The 22,035-nt window shown below is 42.8% G+C and overlaps 1 protein-coding gene across 10 annotated transcripts in view; it reads right to left on the minus strand.

Moving 5' to 3' along the window:
- LOC140481390 (glutamate receptor 4) overlaps positions 1 to 22,035 on the minus strand; it is a 324,446-nt gene that overhangs the window by 85,247 nt on the left and 217,164 nt on the right. For all 10 annotated transcript variants that reach the window (XR_011961514.1, XM_072577502.1, XM_072577497.1 and 7 more), the window contains exon 9: positions 13,018 to 13,128. Coding sequence is in view for 9 of the 10 variants with exons in the window: in XM_072577502.1 (XP_072433603.1) it covers positions 13,018 to 13,128 (111 nt within the window). In the remaining variant the exon portion in view is untranslated. The remainder of the gene's footprint in view (positions 1 to 13,017; positions 13,129 to 22,035) is intronic.

A 22,035-nucleotide genomic window follows, 5' to 3' on the forward strand; every position in this document is an offset into this window, starting at 1 on the left:
TTGCGGCTTTGCGTGCTTTTTCCGAATTATTTTCCTAATAATTCTGAAAAAAATTGGCCACTAATGATAGTTGATTAACATTGAATACTTTGCATTGTACTGATTTGACATTTTTTTTTAAACGGGTATGTGTCTTTGTTGGGACTTTAGAAGGAAGGAACTGAGTTGAAAATGTGCAGAAACGGACAATGGGACAGATGATAATGAACGTGTGAATAAAGTACAAATAAATAAAGGCTTTGATCACCTCAGCAATTGATTGAATTAGCAACTTAAACTCCTTGGCCACAGGCTGAAATCAGGTGAGGCTGGGACTGCTGAATGCACCAAAAACAGAAAATAGGCAAATAGGGGGGGTCGTATGTCAAGCAAACCATGAGTTGAAAATCAATCATTCTCAGATGAGAGGAAAATAAGTGTTGTTAGAATGTGTAAAAAGAGATATTCCCAAATTGGACAATGACAGGTTGGGGTGGATATTTGGAGAGAGAGTATTGGCATCTTTGAGAGGGTGTTTAGATAGAATGTAGCGAAGGACACATAAGCTGTGTAGCCAAATGGTTAAACAATGACAAGGCCAAGAGAATGGGGTTGTATGTGTGAACAGCTTTCAGCCATACTGTGTTTGTGCCATGTGCAGTACGGGTGTAGGGCTACTGTGCCATTACGCTGTATCCCTGAACTCAAGTACACATGACAATAAAACCTAATTCTAAATTTTAACATGGGTTTAGGATTGGAAGTGAGGGACCTCATAAAGGGCAGGGAGGTAACTAATGACGCAAATTGGTAAAATTAATTTTGCTAGGCCTTGCAGTGAAAAAACTCTGCAGAACTTACACTAACCAACAAAAGGACAAGATCTAGTCCATGTTTTTTGTAGCTAGGCAGATTCAAGAAAAATATAGAGAAATCTAGAATTCTTCCTCATCTTCACTGATCTGACCAAAGGTATTGATTCTATGAATGGTATAGCGCTGTGGATAATCTTCTGTGCTTTGGTTATCTGTTGAAGTTTGTCACCATCCTTAACTCCTGAGACACCGGCATGATGATAAGACACAGGTGCCCCAAGTAGTGGACCTCTTACATTCAGACTGGAGTCAAACAAGGTTGTTCGATCGCCTGCACCTTGTTTCATCACCAACCTGAATGTCATCCTACACCTCACTTGGGAGGATCTATCATTCCAAGTCATTCTCCACTGTCATCGGGATGGGAAGTGCTTCAAACCTGGTCACTTCTGGGTGAAAATAACTTCATCCCCACCCTCGACTTTCAGTTTGCGGATTATTGCTGTGTGGTTCACTCCACACAGGACATCCAAAGGAAAATAAACTTTTTCAATGCCTCCCAAAGGTACTTGGCTTGTCCTCAACCATTCACCAAAACAAAGGTCTTCATCTATATCTTAGCAGCCCCTTCTCCTCAGCAACTATCATCAATGAAGGAGTCCAGAGACATCTGTGCCAGTGATACCATCTGCAACTGTGACATGTTTACAACATCAGGGACCATTGAAGGCACACTATAAGACTGCTGTGTTGATCATCCTTCTATACTGCAGTGAGTTATGGACTATCTACTAATGTCACATTATGATCCTTAAGAGCATCCACTGTCAGTGGCTTCTTTCAATCCTAAGGATCGAATGGGAGCCACAGGATCTGAGACTCCTCCTTATGTTCATTCCCCATATCTGTCTAACCTTGTATCACCATCCTGTCCTGGACCATTGACCCACTGTAAAATTCTTCCCTGTTTAAGGGTTATGACTGTCAGCTTGCACAAAGCATCAAGGTAACTCTCCCTTTCCTGAAGTCCCTCAATGTCTGTAACTCAGACTTCCACTCAGCAACTCCAAGCCAAAGTTGCTGAAGCTGTAGACATTTACTCCAGATATGGATGTCCAGGATTGCAGCACTTTCCATTGATTCCCATAGGCTGCAATCACGGAATTCCACCATCCTATCTGGTATTATCTACTTAAACAGTCAATTAGTTATTAATATGCACAGCTCAATAGAAAGCAGCACTCTCCAGCTTGGAAACAAAGGAAAAAGCCTCAGCTACCTTTGGAGGCTGAAGAAAGGCAGAAAAAGGAGCCCACTTACCCTTCTGCAGTGAATTCCCACATGAGCCAAATACCTGATTCCACATTTGGTTTACGTTACACTCTGTGTGTCCCCTTACACCCAATCACTGAATCCTTCACCATCAACATCCTGGTGGCTATCATGATGCAAATTTAACAGAAAAGTCATATAAATACTGTTAGTATAACAGCAAGTCAGAGGGTGGGTCAGGTAACTCATCACCTGACTCCCCAAAGCCTGTCCACTATCCAGAAGGCACAAGTCAGAAATGTGATGGAATATGCCTCACTTGCCTGGATGATTGCCGTTCCAACAACATTCAAGGAACTCAGCACCATCTTAGACAAGACATGCAACTTGTTCAGAACTCTATCCGCCTCCTTAAACATTTACTGCCTCCACCACTGATTCACAGTGGGAGCAGTACATATCCCATACAAGATCTACAGCAGTAACTCATCCAATGATGGCACTTTCAGAACCTGTGACCACCGAAAAGGGCAAGGGCAGTAGAAGCAGGGGAACATTTTTACCTGCAAGTTCCTTTCCAAGCCATACAGCATCCTGATGAAATAGAACCACATGTCATTCCTTCACTTTCTCTGGGTTAACATAGAACATAGAACACTACAGCTCAGTACAGGCCCTTCGGCCCTCGATGTTGTACCGACCTGTCATTCCAATGTGAAGCCCACCTAACCTACACTATTCCATGTATGTCCATGTCAAAGTACGTCAGGTTTCAAGCGATTGATTCTGATAGAGGACTCTCTAGTCAGTGGCTGACAGCGAGAAATCAGAATGGTGTGTTGCCTCCCTGGTGCCAGGATCCAGGATCTTTTGAAGACAATGCAGAATATTCCCAAAGGGGAATAGGACCAGCAGGAGGTTGTTGTACACATTGGAACTAACGGCACAGAAAGGGGAAAGGATGAGATTCTGAAGGGAGAATACAGGAAGTTAGGCAGGAATTTAAAAAGGAGGTCCTTGAGGGTAGCAATATCTGGATTACTCCTGTTGCTATGAGCTCGTGGAAGTAGGAGAAGGAAGCTAGAACAGAAGAATGAATGGCTGAGCAGCTGGTGCAGAGGAGAAGGATTCACATTTTTGGATCATTGCGATCTCATCTGGGGTAGAAGTGACCTGAATAAGAAGGACAGGTTGTCCCTGAATTGGAAGGGGGCTAATATTCCACAGGAAAAGTTGCTAGAGCTGCTCAGGAGGATTGGGGGGGGGGGGAATGTTGGGAGCCATGGAGGTAGTGAGTAAAGAGATCAATCTGAGACTGGTACAGTCTTCAATGCAAGAGGCCTAACAGGGAAGGCAGGTGAACTCAGGGCATGGTTAGAAACATGGTACTGGGATATCATAGCAATTACAGTAACATGGCTCAGGGATGGGCAGGACTGGCAGCTTAATGTTCCAGGATACAAATGCTACAGGAAGGACAGAAAGGAAGGGCAAGAGAGGAGGGGGAGTGGAATTTTTGATAAGGGATAACATTATGGCTGCACTTAGGGAGGATCTTCCTGGGAATACGTCCAGGGAAGTTATTTCAGTGGAACTGAGAAATAAGAAAGGGATGATCACCTTATTAGGATTGTATTATACACCCCCTATTGGTCAGAGGGAAATTGAGAAACAAATTTGTAAGGAGAATTCAGTTACCTGTAAGAATAATAGGGTGATTATGGTATAGGATTTTAACTTTCCAAACATCGAGTGGGACTGCCATAGTGTTAAGGGTTTAGATGGAAAGAAATTTGTTAAGTGGGTATAAGAAAATTTTCTGATTCAGTATGTGGATGTACCTACTAGAGAAGGTGCAAAACTTGACATACTCTTGGGAAATAAGGCAGGGCAGGTGACTGAGGAGTCAGTGGGGGAGCACTTTGGGATCAGCGACCATAATTCTATTAATTTTAAAATAGTGACAGTAAAGGATAGACAGGCTCTAAAAGTTGATGTTCTAAATTGGAGGAAGGCCAATTTTGACAGTATTAGGCAAGAACTTTCAAAAATTGATCAGGTGCGGATATTTGCAGGTAAAGGGATGGCTGGAAAATGGGAAGCTTTCAAAAATGAGATAACAGGAGTCCGGAGATACATGTTCCTGCTAGGGTGAAAAGCCACACTAATAGGTGTAGGGACTGCTGGATGGCGAGAGAAAGTGAGGTTTTGGTCAAGAAAAAGAAGGAAGCATATGTCAGGTATACACAGTAGAGATTGAGTGAATCATTAGAAGACTATAAAGGCAGTTGGAGTATACTTAAGATGGAAATCAGGAGGGCAAAAAGGGGACATGAGATAGCTTTTGCAAATAGTGTTAAGGAGAATCCAAAGGGTTTTTATAAAAACATGAAGGCAACTAGGGAGAGAATAGGACTCCTCAAAGATCAGCAAGGCACCCTATGTGTGGAACTGCAGGAGGTGGAGGAGATACTAAATGAGTATTTTGCATCAGTGTTTACTGTGGAAAAGTATATGGAAGATATAGAATGTGGGAAAATAGATGGTGGCATCTTGAAAAATGCTCATATTACAAAGGTGGAAGTACGGATGTTTTAAAATGCATAAAGATGGATAATTCCTCAGGACCTGATCAGGTATACCCTCGAACTCTGCGTGATTGACAGGCCCCTTGCTGAGATATTTGTTTCATCGATAGTCACATGTGTGGTGCCACTATTTAAGAAAGGGGGTAAGGAAAAGCCAAGGAACTATAGACCGGTAAACCTGACTCCAATGGTGGACAAGTTGTTGGGCAGAATCCTGAGGGACAGGATTTACATGTATTTGGAAAGGCAAGGACTGATTACGGACAGTCAACAGAATAAAAGTTTCCCTTTTATGTGTGGGAAATCGTGTCTCACTAACTTGATTGAATTTTTTGAAGAAGTAACGAAGAGGACTGATGAGGGCAGAGAGGTGGACTTGATCCATGTGGACTTTAGTAAGGCCTTAGACCAGTTTCCTTACGGTAGACTGATTAGCAAGGTTAGATCACATGGAATACAGGGAGAACTAGTCATTTGGATACAGAACTGGCTGGCAGGTAGAAGGCAAGAGGGTGGTGGTGGAGGGTTGCTTTTCAGACTGGAGGCCCATGACCAGTGATGTGCCACAATGATTGGTGCTGGGTCCACTGCTTTTCGTCATTTATATAAATTATTTGGATGTGAACATAGGAGGTACCGTTAGTAATATTGCAGATTACACCAAAATTGGAGATGTAGTGGACAGTGAAGAAGGTTGCCTTAGAGTACAATGGGAACTTGATCAGGTGGGTCAAAGGGCTGAGGAGTGGCAGGTGGAGTTTAATTTAGATAACTGTGAGGTGCTGCATTTTGAGAAGAGAAATCAGAGCAGGACTTATACACTTAATGGTAAAGTCCTGGGGAGTGTTGTTGAACAAAGAGTGCAGGTTCATAGTTCCTTGAAAGTGGAATCGCAGGTAGATAGGATAATGAAGAAGGTGTTTGGTATGCTTTCCTTTTTTGGTCAGACCATTGAGTATAAGAGTTGGGAGGTCATGCTGTGACTGCACAGGACATTGTTTAGGCCACTTTTGAAATATTGTGTGCAATTCTGATCTCTCTTCGCTCGGAAGGATGTTGTGCAACTTGAAATGGTTCAGAAAACATTTGTAAGAATGTTGCCAGACTGGGAGGGTTTGAGATAAAGGGAGAGGCTGAATAGGCTGGGGCTATTTTCCGTGGTGCATCGGAGGCTGAGGGTTGACCTTATAGAGGTTTATAAAATCATGAGGGGCATGGATAGGGCAAATAGACAAGTTCTTTTCCCTGGGTTGGGGGAACGCAGACCTAGAGGGCATAGGTTTAGGGTGAGAGGGATAAGATTTAAAAGAGACCTAAGGGACAACTTTTTCATGCAAAGGGTGAAGTATGTATGGAATGAGCAGCCAGAGGAAGTGGTGGAGGTTCGTACAATTACAACATTTAAAAGGCTTTGGATGGGTATGAATAGGAAGGATTTAGAGGGATATGGGCCAAGTGCTGTCAAATGGGACTAGATTAGGTTAGAATATCTGGTCGACATGGATGGGTTGGACCAAAGGGTCTGTTTCCATTCTGTTCATCTCTATGATTCAATGACTCTAACTGCCTTCCTAACAGCACTATGAAAATATTACATCCATGAAGCAGAAATACATGGCTCACCATCACCTTCCCAAGGACAATCAGGTATTGACAATACATGTCAACCTTGCCAGCAGTGGTTATATCACTAATATGAATTAATTTTAACAAGCTGAAAGTGAGTCTGGAGTGTGTTGTGGTGCAGACTGTGGAGAGAAGAGGGGAGAGGTACGAATATGCTTCCTTCTGCCTTCCTGTAGTTTCTGCAGCCTCAAGTATCCAGGTGTTGCCTTCTTTAAAGTAACCCATCTTTTTATTCCTTTTATTAGATATTCTAACCCATGACAGGATGGACTTGTCATCATATCCACCCTCCCTAATAGTCTCCAGGCTCTCTGGATAAATGTGTTGTTCTTGGAAAGAGCTTTGGGAAAGCCCATCAATTATTTGTTTCTCAACCTGCAAACACTCTCTCTGTTGCAACGGGAACTTCCAGCAGACCCTTCCACTGTTTGTGTTTTTGTGAAGTGATGATCACAGGCACAAGATCAATCTAGATCCAACTGCTCTGCATCAAAAGCAGGCCAGTTTCATATATTGTGAGAAACAGAACTCACTCACAAATCAGCCTGAGACAAAGCCTTGGAAACAAGAACAATTTATTACGGCCTTGCAAGTACCGGACGCCTCTGCAATCAAGCAAAAATGCGTGCGTAACAAAACACGTAAACTTTCTTTGTTCAGTTTGCAAGTTGCTGAATCATGCCTCCCTTTTCTCATTGGTCTAATCTCATCCTCACGTGTTTTTTTCTCTAGTTATTTTCTTATCTGGCCATCCTGCTGTCCTTGTATGTCTGCATTCTTTGTTCCTTGTCTGTTACAGCTTGTTCTTTTATCCAGTTTCTCTTATCATACTATAAGCTTTATTGTGAAATGCCCCTGCTGCTTCTTTTGTGGTCAGCTACAACCCTTCATAGTTATTTCCTAGGTTAAAACTATTTTCTTTAAAAGATCTTCTATATTCATTAAAGTCTTAGCCTTAAGTATGCTACATGCTACAAGAATTCCGCGACCGTTTGTATAATGTCCCACCCCCGCAACACCCCACTCCCCCCCACCTGCAGAAACTACATTTCTAACCTCCCACACATATCAAAGTTAATTGCAAAAAAATCAATTTCTATGATTATGTATCTTGTATATTGAAAAAAAAGTTATTCCATGACAAAAGGACACGTACATAATAAGTAATTTATTCTCTTTTTTGATTCTGATGCAGTCACTGAGCAATCCTAGCTTTTTATATTTTTATTTCTTATTTATACCATGCGTAGATTCTCTTTCTTATATCCTTGCAGTTCCACATCATGAACTCTTCAGAGTCAACATTCATTGGCTGCATTGATTTACACTTGCAGGTGCACAATAAATTTCCAATTGTCACACTAGACTAAGCACTGCCCGTCTTCTCATCCACATGACATAAAGAGGTTGTTACAGGGTCAGTGTTCAGATAAATGTAATTAACTGTTCTAATTCTGTAAAACAGTAACAAGCCAGAGGTTCATTTATCAAAGCAATTTATTCCAAAGCTTCCCTTAAGCAATTACATTTTGACAATTTCCAATTCCTATCTATCTGATTTGAATAAAACAAGACTTTGTCCCTCTTGGTAAGGTAGGTCTGTTTTACTTGTACTGCTTCTGTTCTAAGATCTTGAATACTCCTCTCCAGGCTAGGAATGTTGCAAGGACTGAAATACAGCAAATTAATCCAGTGTCAGTACTCCCTCCTCAGCCCTCTCACAGAACCAGCGCTGAAATCAGCTGCCAATTTAATTGAACTAATTATACATTTGATTTAAACTGTCAGTTCATTGCTTGTAAATACAAATTGGTTCAGGAAGTAGATATTTATTGATGGAATATAAGTTGACTAAAGTTCTGCTCTTATTAGACAAACTTTTGTTGATGCATTTGACACATTTCTTTATCTTTCAGAAAAGAAATAGAAAGCAGTCCTTACTTAATATTCCCTCGAGACATTTAACATCACCAGTTTCATCCATATTCTTCTAACCGTTCTTATCGTGTTAGAAAGTAATTTTTCTTAAGTAATAATTTTAAGTCCTTTATAACATTTTTTTGGTTTTGTATTAGCCCTGCTTGTATGACTAAAATTACTGGGTATTCCTTTCAGTCTCTCTGTTATGTTATTGTTTTGCATTCAAGCAAATGGATAAAGTCAGTGCTGGGACTATAATATATTTCCCAGAATCTGACTTTGGCTTGACTAGGTAGCTTGGGCTACAATGTTTGGGTGGGATTTAACACCTTCTGGGGACAGCTGGGAAGTCATAACTGTATAGTCAGGTGGGAGGATTTGAACTGGAACACCCACTGCCTCTCCAATCCCACCTATTAAGCCAGTGTGGGGAAGTTTAAGGCTGAACTTGCCTCTCTTGGGTCAATTGAAACCTTTAACTGTCCAACTAATAGCAGGAAAAAGGTCTTATTAGATCTTACAGACTGCCAGTTATGTTCTGGGGCCCAGTGAATAACCCTACTAGACACTCATCTCATAACTGGCCAGGACTCAGCTGATCCTGGAATACTTGCCACACTCAACTTCTCCTCAGATTCCGGAGATACTTCTGGTATAGGGTCACCTGCAGTACCAACAATGGCCACTGTTCCCTGTGGCACTGTGAATTGTTGACTCTCTAATACAGGTAGACAATTCTTTATCGGAAATTCTGAAATCCAAAAAGCTCCAAAATTTGCAGTTTTTCTCATGAAGTCATTTTTTCTCCATAACAAGGCTGTTTGGCATGCAAACAGTTAACCCAACTCCACACCGACTCGACGCACGTTACTCACATGTGATGTAATGACGTAGCTCAGTACTGGTGCCAATTCTGTTTCAGCACTCGTAGTAATAATAGGTGGTTCTGCTGTTTGGTAATTTTTAAAAATTTTACTATGGGAATGTTACTCAATCCTTTATCCGAAAGCCAGCTAGTTCCAAGGGTTTCGGATAAAGGATTATCTGCCTGTAGTTCTTTGAGGTGGGCTTCTTTCCTTTAAAGGTATGGGAATCCCAAAGGTAAGGTACAGTTTATTTGTTCAAGATTTAATCCCATCAGGGCTTGCCCTCAGTCTGCAAAAGGTCAGCATGTCTGTAAGTCGAGCAGTCCCGCAATATTAAAAAGCAACGCTAATCCAGCTCTGTGCAAAAGCTCACCTTAAACTTGCTCCATTCTGTTTGAGTGCTGAGAGTCCTACCGATGATACTGAGAGGTTGTAATGTAACCTGGGAACTGAGTGTTCCACAGCAACATGAAGAAATAATGTCTTGTGCATATATAGCATCGTTTACAATTTGCAGACACAACTCAAACACACTTCACTTTGAACTACAGTGTGTGATTCACAGGGAATCTTTCGGTTGTATACATTCAGTGGAAGAATTACAGAAACCTAGGAAAAGACGACATAAATAGCAACAATTTGATTTTGTTGCCGTTTGCTTAAAACAAAACTCTTCAGATTCTCTTCAAGTACAGTTAAGTGATCTTCCATCGCTACCTAAACCACAGGAAAAGCAGACTCATCTGAAAGAGGGCAACTCTGAATTTGGCACTCACTCTGCACCTCACTGGATGCCTGCTCAAGTTATACACTAACATCCTGGAGCGAGGCTGACCATTCTAACACAAATAGAAACTGAGCTGATACTGTAGCCACAGCATTCTAAAAATGGGGAGAGTCTAAATCTGATTTTCACTGGGAAACAAGGTCTCTGAAATTTAACTGAAATTGAGGAGTGTGGGGGTGGGGGGGGGGGGGTCCAGCAAAGATCTTTCTGTACTGTGCAAAATCTATGGGAAGTTCCTTCCTTTACATTATTGGAAAGTTTAACATAAATTATAACTCTTCCTCATGATTGCATCAACATTTTCTAAACTCTGCTGGGTCTGGGGAGGCATGGAGGGAGTGGGGAATCTGATTCACAGCTGGAAAACCTAGAAATGCCAGGAATGCAGAGGTCCTGGTGAATTCAATGGCAGGAGCTTATCAGAATATTCCCATTTGACAGCTAACCAGAGGCTGGATGGCTGCACAGTAGGAATGCCTGTGTTATAAGACAGCAGCTGACACCACAGTACAATAACAGCAATGGTAAACATTGGGAACAGTGAGGATAGACTTAGAGAATTTTGGAGAAAGGAAGGGGTGATGTGTAGGGGAGAGTGGGGGGAACTGCAGTTGGGGACGGAGAGGACTCAGGGCACTGGGAGATTGTAGAGAGCAAATAATAGTTAGAGTATTCCAAAAGACTGTGGAAAAGGGTTTTGAAAGATTCCAAAAGATGAGGTGATTGTGGAAGGGGTCAGCTGAACATGGGAGAGATGGTTTCTGGAGACTGGGTGGAGGGAGACATATAGTTGAAGAACCTTGGATTTATCTGCTGGATTTGGCATCCACCTCATTTCAGTTGATAGATTTCCAATGTCTTGGGTAGCCCAGTGAACGGGTATTAAATTATTGACAAAAGCTGAGGCACAGAACTTCATCTACCTCCATAATGACTGCTCAGAAGCTGTTTATTCATCCAATCTCAAAACATTTCCTGTGAAAACAATAATCGGTGTATTTGAGGCCAGTAACAAACAGCACTGCGCAGCTTTACCAATTGAACAACCTTCCAGCCCATTCCTATCTATTTTCTCAGGAGGACATTGTCTTGCTCTTCACTGGATCCTGGGACTGCACTACGCAGCCAGCAGTCAAATAAATGGCCATTACCAGAGCTTGTCTCTTCTAAGGGAAGTAGCCCCTATAGTATTGGCTGGCTCAGTAAGAGAACATGTAGCCTCAGTACTGTCACTGTTTGGGGCTGTACCTGGAGGGTAAACCTGCATCAATAATTGTGCCCCCTTAAATACAGGTCTAGGTGTGACAGAGCTAGTCGGGCAAGTGCCAGTGAGTTGGGTGGTGTTGGATGTCACTAAAGGCAGGAGGTAGCACTGCCAATGAGGCAGCCACTGCCAAAGTGCCACAAAAAATGCCAACCATATCTCCCTCCCCTCTTTCCATCCATCTCCCAAACCTGTAGCACAGTGGCACAGATTAGCACTGCTCCCTCACAGTGCCAGGAACCCATGTTCAACGCCATCTTTGGGCAGCTGTCTATGTGGAATTTACGCATTCTCTGTGTGGGTTTCTCCAGGTGCTCTGGTTTCCTCCTACAATCCAAAGATGTACAGGTTGGCCATGCTAAGTTGCCAATAGTGTCCAGGGATGTGCAGGCTAGGTGGATTAGCCATGGGAAATACAGAGTTACAGGGATACGGTAGGGGGGATGGGTCTGGTAAGATGCTTTTTGGTGTGGGCTCAATGGGTTGCATGGCCTGTGTTCATACTGTAGAAATTCCGTGATTCTATGTAGCCCATTAGAAGGAGTTATAGTGGTCTCTCTAGTAGTGGACTCCCAAGGCCATTGGTAAAGTTTGAGCAAAGGTTGGAACAGGCCCCTTCTTGAACAGTTACGTGGCTTAATTAGGCTCCTCCAGGCAGACAGATCATCCGTCAGATGTCTTGACAAGATGGCATGTTGGCAGGAACACATTGGGTGCACCAGCTGGTGTCTTCCCATCTTGTTTTCTCATCCTTTCAACCATCTGGCCCCATGCCAAAGTGCCAGTAAAATTCAGCCCTTTCTCATGCTTCCCCTGTTGATTGCGTTGCTTTGAATACTGATCTCACACGTTATGATCAGAGGAACCTCGATTGTCCGGCACTCGATTATCTGAATTTTGGATTATCCAAACAAGATCACAAGATCCTAATGCTTGGCTAAACTATGTTATCTGGCATTTGATTAACCAAACAAAGTAGTTCCCACACGGGTCCTTCGGATAATCGAGGTTCCTCTGTATGTTAAAAAATAGGAGCAGGAGTAGCTCATTCAGATGTTGGAGCCAGTTCCACCATTCCAAATTATCATGGCTGATTATCCAACTCAGTAACCTGTCCGCACTTCCTCCCCATACCCTTCGATCCCTTTAGCTCCAAGAACTATATCCAACTCCTTCCTCAAACATTCAATGTATTGACCTCAGCCATTTTCTGCAGCAGGCTGTTCCGCAGGCCACAAGCCATTAAACTGATTATCAGCAGGAGTTCTTTTCTGAGACATTCTGTCACCCTGCTCTGACATTGACAAACAGGAAGAAGCAACTCATGTGATTTATTGTCAGGTCAATGAACTTTTTGCTTCATGCTGCAAAAGGAAGGTAGTGGTTGAAACTCATCTCAGGCATCATTCAGATATACACACGCTAACAGAAAAACAGTAGCCCATCTTCTCCTTTTAATACATCATTTTGTTTAATATGCTACTAAATTAGTATTCCTCTCATGGCTTGGAATTTAATAAGTAACAACAGTGTGTTTAAAGAGCCACACACCCCTAATGATCAAGTTGTCACTTCTGTATTAAGTAAAGATAAGACTATTTTTGAAGTTGAGATAGTAAAAGATTGTTCAGCCATATTGTTACTCTGTCAGGCCTGTCTGGTGAAAGGTTGTAAGCTGCTGACCAGATGATTGCAGGTTGACTTTATTCCCCTGGCTGTTCTTATACGGTTAAGATATATACAGGAAAAGAGAATGTGCTGGAGAACAATTGAAACACCAATGATTTAATGACATAAGTAATACATTCTCTGGCTTTAACACTGGTGAAGTAAGAAATGAAAACCAGACAATGTTGGGCTGTACAGGTAAGTAGTGAAGAAAAAGAAACAATTGGCTTACCAATATTGTAGTGACATAAACAGTCCTGTTTTCCATGGCAGAGGAATCATTCGGAAACATCATCTCATTCTGAATGAGAACTAGCTTGTCAGCATCACTCCAGTAGCCAATCTAAGAAACAGGACATATGTAGTTAATGCCTGGATTTTCTTCGTTTCGCTTTTGTGTTGCTATAATCATTATGAATCTATTCACTGAAAGACTCGGGCTATTACTAGAACATTGGCAGTTATCTGCAAATGATGAAATAACAGGTTGCCAAAGCTTTTTGATAAAATCATTTCAGTAACGACAATATTCTTTTAAATCAAAAGAGGTACTAGATGTGATAAAGGGACATAAACTTATTATTATTTGTGAGTTTCAGTTCGAAAGTAATGGACAAATGTATTTCTGTTTTCAGTTTTGTGAAAATCTGATTTTATTTTTGAAGTCAAGAAGTCATTTTCAACAGTGAGTATTTTTAAAAAAAAACATTCCAAACAATCCTGTGATGTGAGAAAAATGATTAGCAAATTACCCATGGAGATAATTGCCATATCGTTTGCAATATTATTATTCAGATATAAAAGGTTGAATTATTCCTTTGATATTTGAAATAAGTTTTCAAATAGTTCTTGCACAGTCTAATAAATTCTGTATTCCTCTTTAGTATCATAAACATTTATAATTTTTTCTTAAAAGTACATTGGCAGCCTCATAAATATTTTCATTGACAGACTTCAGGGTAAAAATGAAAAAAGTTCAAAACTCATATCTATCAAGCTACGTTTCACTCTGGGATCAGTATTAACCAATATCACAATCAGTAATATTGGGATCATTAAAATTAGATTAGATTCCCTACAGTGTGGAAACAGGCCCTTTGGCCCAACAAGTCTACACTGACCCTCCGAAGAGTAACCCATCCAGTCCTATTTCCCTCTGACTATTGCACCTAACACTATGGGCAATTTAGCATGGCCAATTCACCTGACCTGCACATCTTTGGACTGTGGGAGGAAACTGGTGCAAACCCACACAGAGAATGTGCAAAACTCCACACAGACAGTCGCCCAAGGCTGGAATCAAATCTGGGACCTTGGTGCTGTGAGGCAGCAGTGCTAACCACTGAGCCACCGTGGGGGCTTTTGCAGGAACATAGATTTTTTCAAATTAAGAGGCAACAGTAAATCTTTGTAAATGAGTACAAGGAATACATGTGCATAGAAGTGGGACTTGCGGTGAATGACATTTTACAGGCTGGATTGTAACTAAGATAATTCAGGGAATGGGAAGCATAGCAGGAGTTCAATCGAAATCTTTGACTTTGGCTGACCTGAGAGAATTAGTGGAAGAATAGCAGGTAGAAGTAAAAACAAGATGCTAAAACGTGATTACCTACCATTTCGAGTTAAAAGGAGAGAAACCTGAAATTGATATGTGAAGTCTATAATTAATTAAAATTCAGTTAGAATTGAAATAGAAATCTTAAATTAGAGGACAGAAGAGAGAGAAATGGCAAGAGAGGACAAAGAGGAAAAAAAAATGAATGAAGAGGGAAAACAAATGGATTGAGGAAATTAAAAAATTAAATTAAAAAATTAAAAAGTCAAGAAATTAAAAGAAAGGGAAATTGAACTGGAACAGCTGGAACTCCAAAGAGAAACAAAAAACTTAGACATCATAATCTGGCTAGAGAGAAGCTTGCAGTAAAGAAACAATGAAGGGATAATAGTTCAGAGGATGATTCTTGTTCAAAATGTTGAGTTAGATTTGTCTAGAAATCTATGCTTCGAACTTCAATTGAAAAGATAGCTGTAACGGTGAAGTTGCCAAAAGGTTCTTGGAATGTAATGTTTCAGACTGTTCTGAAACAGCAATGAATGTGTACAGCAGTTTGTCAGAAGACTTTGAGGCTGTTAAATGGGCAATACTCAATGCTCATGAGCTTGTGACTGAAGCTTATCAATTGAGGTTTGGCTGTGCGTATTGATACCACATGCACGCTCATTATGCACTGCTCAAATTTGTGCGTGCACGTTTAAACATGTAAAACTTGGTGTGGCTCTCAATGAGAGGGGTGCAAATGTAAATAGGAGGGAGAAAATAGGGGCTGTGAAGGGGAGGAGGGATAATGATAGGAGGGGAGAATGGGAGACGGGGGAGAGGGGTGACTCCTGGTCCTACTGTCTCAGGCCTCCTTCCTTTACCCTCACTCCCTTTCCCTGACCCTCCTTCTCTTGCCCACACTCTCCTCCTCCATCCTGGCTCATAACATTGGCAGGACATACAGGCTATCCAATGAAATATAATCACATCAATGTTCACATCTTATTTCACAATAATCCAAAGAAATAAATAGTGGTTGGGAACAAAATAATTAATGCCTTCAGTTTATCATCCACAATCTCAATGAGCATTAGAAAGATTGATGCAATCTTTAAAGACAATGTTAAAGCCTACAGTCAAGAATGCCCAAATGTTTGCAATAAAGGAATTCCTTTGTATTGCTTACCACTGGGGATATCCCAATGAGTCCATAGTATTTAGCACTTTTGAACTGATATTACAGGTATGAGGTGAGTGGACCCTTATATTAATTAAAGAAAAAATGATAGATCAAACCTCAAAGACCACTCATCTCAGCTTTGTGTCCTGTTTCCAAGAAAAAAATCAACAAAAGCAGGAGTTGACTAAAAAGTATTTGAAGAGCACTCAACAGTCAATGGAAACTACAGCAGGCAAAAAGGTGAAAGCTTGGAAATTTTTCTTCACAGGACACAAGGTTTTAGTAATGGTGTTTATATCTGGGAACACCTTCCCCAATGTTGACAACGTTTGATTGCTAATATTAGTGTCTCTGCTGTTAAGGACCCCTTCTCTCTCCCTGGGTTGGAAAACTCACTGATGGTCATTCCTGATGAAGGGCTTATGCCTGAAATGTCAATTCTCTGGCTCCTTGGACGCTGCCTGACCTGCTGTGCTTTTTCAGCACCACACTCTCAACTCTGATCTCTTGCATCTGCAGTCCTCACTTTCTCTTTGGAAAACTCACGTCAACCACCATGAGAAAGAGATAATTTAAACTTATTAAATTTATAACTTAAATCTTATCAAATCAGAAAGAAACTGAATGATATGAATTATGCAGGAAGCACTCCAAACAGGAAAGGAACATTAGCAAGTATGTCATGTTAATTTGTTGAAGTGACACAAGGACAGGGAGGATAGTCAGGATTGAAGTGTGTTTACAGCAGCTGAGGAAATGGGGAATAAAATAACAAACCTGAAATTGAATATTCAAATGTTCACTCCTCTGTAATTAGATTGGAGCTGGATTATTACATTATCACTCACAAAACTATCAAAGTGACTCACAAAAGCTATTAGACTGAAATTGATTCTTGTAAATAGGCCAGGAAACTATCTTTGACTATATAATATTACTGTAGCAGATGAGTTACTTATAAAGCATTTTCGCAGAAAAGTTTGTCTAAATGAGGGAGAGATCAGGTTTATGACACAGGATCATAGGACACAGAGTTGCTATCTTTTGCTACAAATTCTGTGTCCTATTGTCCTACTCCACTTGATGAAGGAGCAGCGCTCTGAAAGCTTGTACTTCCAGATAAAGCTGTTGGGCCATAACCTGGTGTTGTGTGATTTTTAACTTTGTCCACCCCAATCCAACACCGGCTCTTCCACATTATAGATAAAAAAAGACAGTTTGGCCAAACCTGGGAGGGATAGTTACATCATTTGTAGCAGTTGTTTAATTAGTTAGAAAGAGCAATTTTATCATAAACTTGGCCTAAAGTGAATTTGCCAAAAGCAGAAGTAGCACTGTGGGAAAATACTATGTGCTACTGACAGAAGCAAAGGTTAGGAATATCTGGGTGTCCCATGCCTAAGACAAAACAAGCAGTTATTGTATATCAGCACGAGTGGATTCTATCAGAACTTAATTCCAAAATTCAGCTTTTGACATTTTTTAAATGCTAATGAATTTGAAATAGTCGTGAATTTCACAGATTCACGACCCTTTGAGAGAAAGAATTCCTCCTTACTTGTTTTAAATCCGCCACCACTTAGCTTGAAACTATGTTCTCTCATTCTAAATTGCCCCACAAGGGGAAACAGCTGCTCCATATGTACTCTGTAAATCATCTTTAGATCTTATATACCTCAATAGATCTCTTCTCAATCTTCTTAACTATTGCAAGTAAAGGGCTAAACTATTCCAAAATTTCATCAAAAAATTCCCCCCCTCACCCATGCAGAGTGGCGCCCTCACCTGGGCACAGCAACACCCTCTTCACCCTCCCAGTGATACCCTTTTAAACCGCCCCTCACCTGGGCTCAATGAAACATCTCAGCCACCCCCCAACCGGTCTCAGTGATATCCCCTCAGATCCCCCCCCCCCCCCCCCACCCAGTTTCAGTGATACCCTCTCAGCCCTCCTCACCTGGGCTCAGTGATGCCCTCTCAGACTCCCCCTCATTTGGGCTCAGTGGTACCCTCACAGCACCCCCCCACCCAGTCGCAGTGTGACCTTCTCAGCACCCCCACCTGGGCTCAGTGGTACTCTCTCAGCTCCCCCAACTCAGGCTCAGTGGTACCTTCTCAGTTTACCCCCATCACCTGGGCCCAGTGATACTCTCTCAGCACCCCCCTCACCTAGGCTCAGTGGTACTCTCTCAGCTCCCCCTACTCAGGCTCAGTGGTACCTTCTCAGTTTACCCCCAGCACCTGGGCCCAGTGATACTCTCTCAGCACCCCCCTCACCTGGGCTCATTGGTACCCTCTCAGGCCCCCCCACTGGGCTCATTGGTACCCTCTCAGGCCCCCTCACCTGGGCTCAGTGGTACACTCTCAACCTCCCTCACCTGTGCTTAGTGGTGTCATCTCAGTTTCTTCAATCTGGGCTCAGTGGTACCCTCTCAGCTCCCCCCACTTGGGCTCAGTGGTACCCTCTCTGCATCCCCCCCACCTCGGATCTGGGCTCAGTGGTACCATCTCAGCTCCCCCACCCGGGCTCAGTGACACACTTTCATTGCACCCGCCCCCCCATCCAGGTTTAGTCACATCTTCTCCTCCCCCCACCTGGGCTCAGTGGCCCGACCCAGTCACAGTGGTCCCACCCCACTTTATGTGCACAGCAGCTCCACATCCAACCGGAGCACTTAGATCCCTTGGATCCCCTGGGCCTCATTTATTGGTCCTGACATCTCCCATTGTCCCGAGCCTTAATGTGGGAACACCAGCATCTGTGAGCTCTCCTCGAAGTTACACACCAGGCTGATGTGGAAATCTCAAAAAGTGTGGTGCTGGAAAAGTACAGCCAGTCAGGCAGCATCCGAGGAACAGGAAAATCAACGTTTTGAGCAAAAGCTCTTCATCAGGAATGAAGGGGGTGGGCTCAAGGAGGCTGCGAGATAATGGAAAGGGGTGGGGCTGGGGGAAGTTGGCTGGGAATGTGACTGGTAGATGAAAGTGGAGGGTGATGGTGATAGGTCGGAAAGGAGGGTGGAGTGATAGGTGGGAAAGGAGATGGACAGGTAGGACAGTTCAAGGTACAGGGTTGGATCTGGGATAATGTGTGGGCAGGGTAAATAAAGAAACTGGTGAAATCACCATTGATTCCATGCGTTTGGAGGATCCCAGGCAGAAGATGAGATGTTCTTCCTCCAGGCATTGGGTAGCTAGAGTTTAGTGGTGGAGGAAGTCTAGGACTTGCATGTCCTTGGTGGAGTGTAAGGGGGAGTTGAAGTGTTTGGCCACAGGGTGCTGGGGTTGATTGGTGCATGTGTCCCATTGATGTTCTCTGAAACGTTCTGCAAGTTGGCATCTTGTCTCCTCAGTGTCGAGGAGACCACATTAGGACCAAAGAACACAGTATTGATGTGTGTGCAAGTACAGGTAAATCTCTGTCAGATGTGGAAGGATCCTTTGGGGCCTTGGACAGAGGTGAGGGTGCAGGTTTTGTACTTCTTGCGTTGGCAGGGGAAGGTGCTGGGAGTAGAGGTGGGTTGGTGGAGGGGCATGAACCTGACAAGGGATTCATGGAGGGAATGATCTCTGTGTAACACAGATAGGGGTGGAGAGGGAAATATATCCTTGGTGGCGGAAATGGCGGAGGATGATGCATTGCATCCAGAGGTCGATGGGATAGAAGGTGAGGATCTGGGGGGGGTTCTGTCCTTGTTGTGATTGGAGGGATGGGGTTCAAGGATGGAGATGCGGGAAGTGGAGGAGATGTGCTGGAGGGTATTGTTGATCATGTGAGGGTGAAATTGCAGTCCCCAAAGAAGGAGACAATCTGGGATGTTCTATAGTGGAATTGGTTCTCCTGGGAGCAGACGCAGTGGAGGTGGTGGAATTGGGAGAAAGGGACAGTGTTTTTCCTGGAAGCAGGGTGGGAAGTGGTGTAGACCCGGTAACTGTGGGAGTCAGTGGGTTTGAAGTAAATGTCCATGTTGAGTCGGTCACCGGAAATGGCGATGGAGAGGTCCAGGAATGGGAGGGAGGTGTTTGAGATGGTCCAGGTGGATCAGGGTGGAAGGTGTTGGTGAAGTTGGTGAACTGTTTAACCTCCTCGTGGGAGGATGAGGTGGCGCCAATACAGTCATTGATGTAGTGGTAGAAAAGGTGGGGAATGGTGCTGGTGTAGCTGCGGTAACATCCTCCACCGCCAAACTCTAGCCACCTGAGGCCTGGAGGAAGAACACCTCACCTTCTGCCTTGGGACCTTCCAACCATATGGGAGCATTGTTGATTTCACCAGTTTCCTCATCTCCCCTCTGCCCACCTTATCCCCGATCCAACCCTCCACTGCTCTCTTGACCTGTCCTACCTGACCATCTCCCTTCCCACCTATCTGCTCCACCCTCCTTTCCGACCTATCACCATCACACCCCATCTTCACCTACCTATCACATTTCCAGCTACCTTCCCCCCAGCTCCACCCCCTTCCCATTTATCTCTCAGCTCCTTTGCCCCCATGTCCCCCACCCAATCCTGATGAAGAGCTCGTGCTCAAGACGTCGACTCTCCTCCTCCTTGGATACTGCCTGACTGGCTGTGCTTTCCCAGCACCACACTTTTCGACTCTGATCTCCAGCATTTGCAGTGCTCACTTTCTCCTGATGTGGAAATCTCTCTCAGTTTGTACACTGCCTCTGGGGGGAATTCAGAAACTGCAGCATCAACAGTGTTCCTATCACATGACCTGCTACATGTAAAAAAGGTGTCTCTCCTTCAATTAGAAATTGACAGTAAGCTCTTGCCTTACTGGTGATGCCCCACATTCAGTGAATAAACAAACAAGTCCCCCGATGTGAGAGACAGCCGAATCATGCTCACATTCACAACCCATTGTTGATAATTACTGAACAGCGGCTGTCTCAGTTGCCTTGTTGCGCCTGAGATTTAATGATAATGACAACAATGTATTTTCTTCAGCAGGTTTTCACTAGTAGTCTACTCAATAGTGCTAGACAGTTGTCTTGCTCAAAGACAGCAAATGTACAATAACCACATAAACAAGCAGACAGCACCAGAGGCAAGATTCTTTTGTAGGACAAGCATTGTTACCATCTAATTGCCCGAATTCAGAAAAGTTTATAATTACTGTGAGCACTAACTCCCTGTCATAAAACTGCACCAACAATACTCAGAGATAAAGTGATAAAAACCCTTAATGTCACTCAGAATGATTTAGATGTGTTGATGTAAGTCTTAAAATAAAACAATGAACTGCTGATGCTGGAGATCTGAAGCAAAAGCAGAAATTGTTGGTGAAACTCAGCAGCATCTATAGGAAGAGAGCAGCGTTAATGTTTCGAGTCCAGATTTGAAACATTAACTCTGATATCAGCCTTGTTAAACTCAGGAATTCACTACTGGATTTTTAAAAGGTTGTAACTTGCATTAATGGATAAGTAAACAGTTAACTAATATTACAGTGAACCAATCTCTGATGTGAAACAATAATAATTGGTTTCAATCTTCCTTTTGTACATTTATTCTAAGGAAAGTAATTTGATACCTACAGCAAAGGTGAATCAGGATCTGGGAGTTAATATGGCCAAAATTGTGGAACTAGTTTAACAGACCAATGTTGATATGATATGCCAGCTTCAGTTTTGAACAAGGGTTACAGGATTTGAAACATTAATTCTGCTTTCTCTCCACAGATGTTGCCTAACCTGTTGAGTTTCTGCAGCAATCTCTGATTTTGTTTCAAATTTCTAGCATCTGCAGTTCTTTGTTTTATTCCAAAGTTGACATGACCAGTGTCCTGACCTGAGGACTAAAACTTGACATTGCCCTCATTAGGGTGTAAGGAACATGACTGGTTGGTTCTGGCGGGGGGTAGCAACATGTGAATTCAGTGCAACCACCTGAGTGACCTGATCATAGCACCTCCCTGGCTGTCCAGAGTGCAAGCCCCTTAATACTTGGAAATGAACGGACTGGTCTTACTGGACCTCCATTTTGACGTAGAGAAGTCAAGTCAGATCAGTATGTGTCATGTGCCAGTTTTAATGGCTTTTCTCTGCACTGAGCTGTAAGTTTACAGTATGTGTTGCAGCTAGTTTTCCATTCTTCAAGCCATACTGTGCCTCTTAATGGGAAATCGCTCTGAGTGGCTAAAGAAATGCTAGTGAAAACTGCTGTCGCAATTCCAAACAAGGAAAAGGGGTGCCAGGGCAGAGAGGGCATTGCAGAGAGATATGGAGATGGTGCTGGAAGTCTTGGTGTGGATGTGGACAGATATAGAGACATCCTGCTTCCATTGGTGTCAGGAGATCCACAAAGACCACCCACAGAAAGAACTGGGAGCAAGTGGCCAGTGGGGTCAACATCTGGCATCTAGACTCAGGCAATAAGAATTCTAATGACTTCATATGGGTGGGCAAGGTAAGCAAACACATTTCCTTCCCACCATAACACCAATTTCTCAAACTTCTCAATGCATCACACTTTCTTCACTTACCCAGCAGCAGCTATTGGCATTTGGGATTCCTGCAAGT

The sequence above is a fragment of the Chiloscyllium punctatum genome, chromosome 9, assembly GCF_047496795.1.
Source record: "Chiloscyllium punctatum isolate Juve2018m chromosome 9, sChiPun1.3, whole genome shotgun sequence".
Lineage (NCBI taxonomy): Eukaryota > Metazoa > Chordata > Chondrichthyes > Orectolobiformes > Hemiscylliidae > Chiloscyllium > Chiloscyllium punctatum.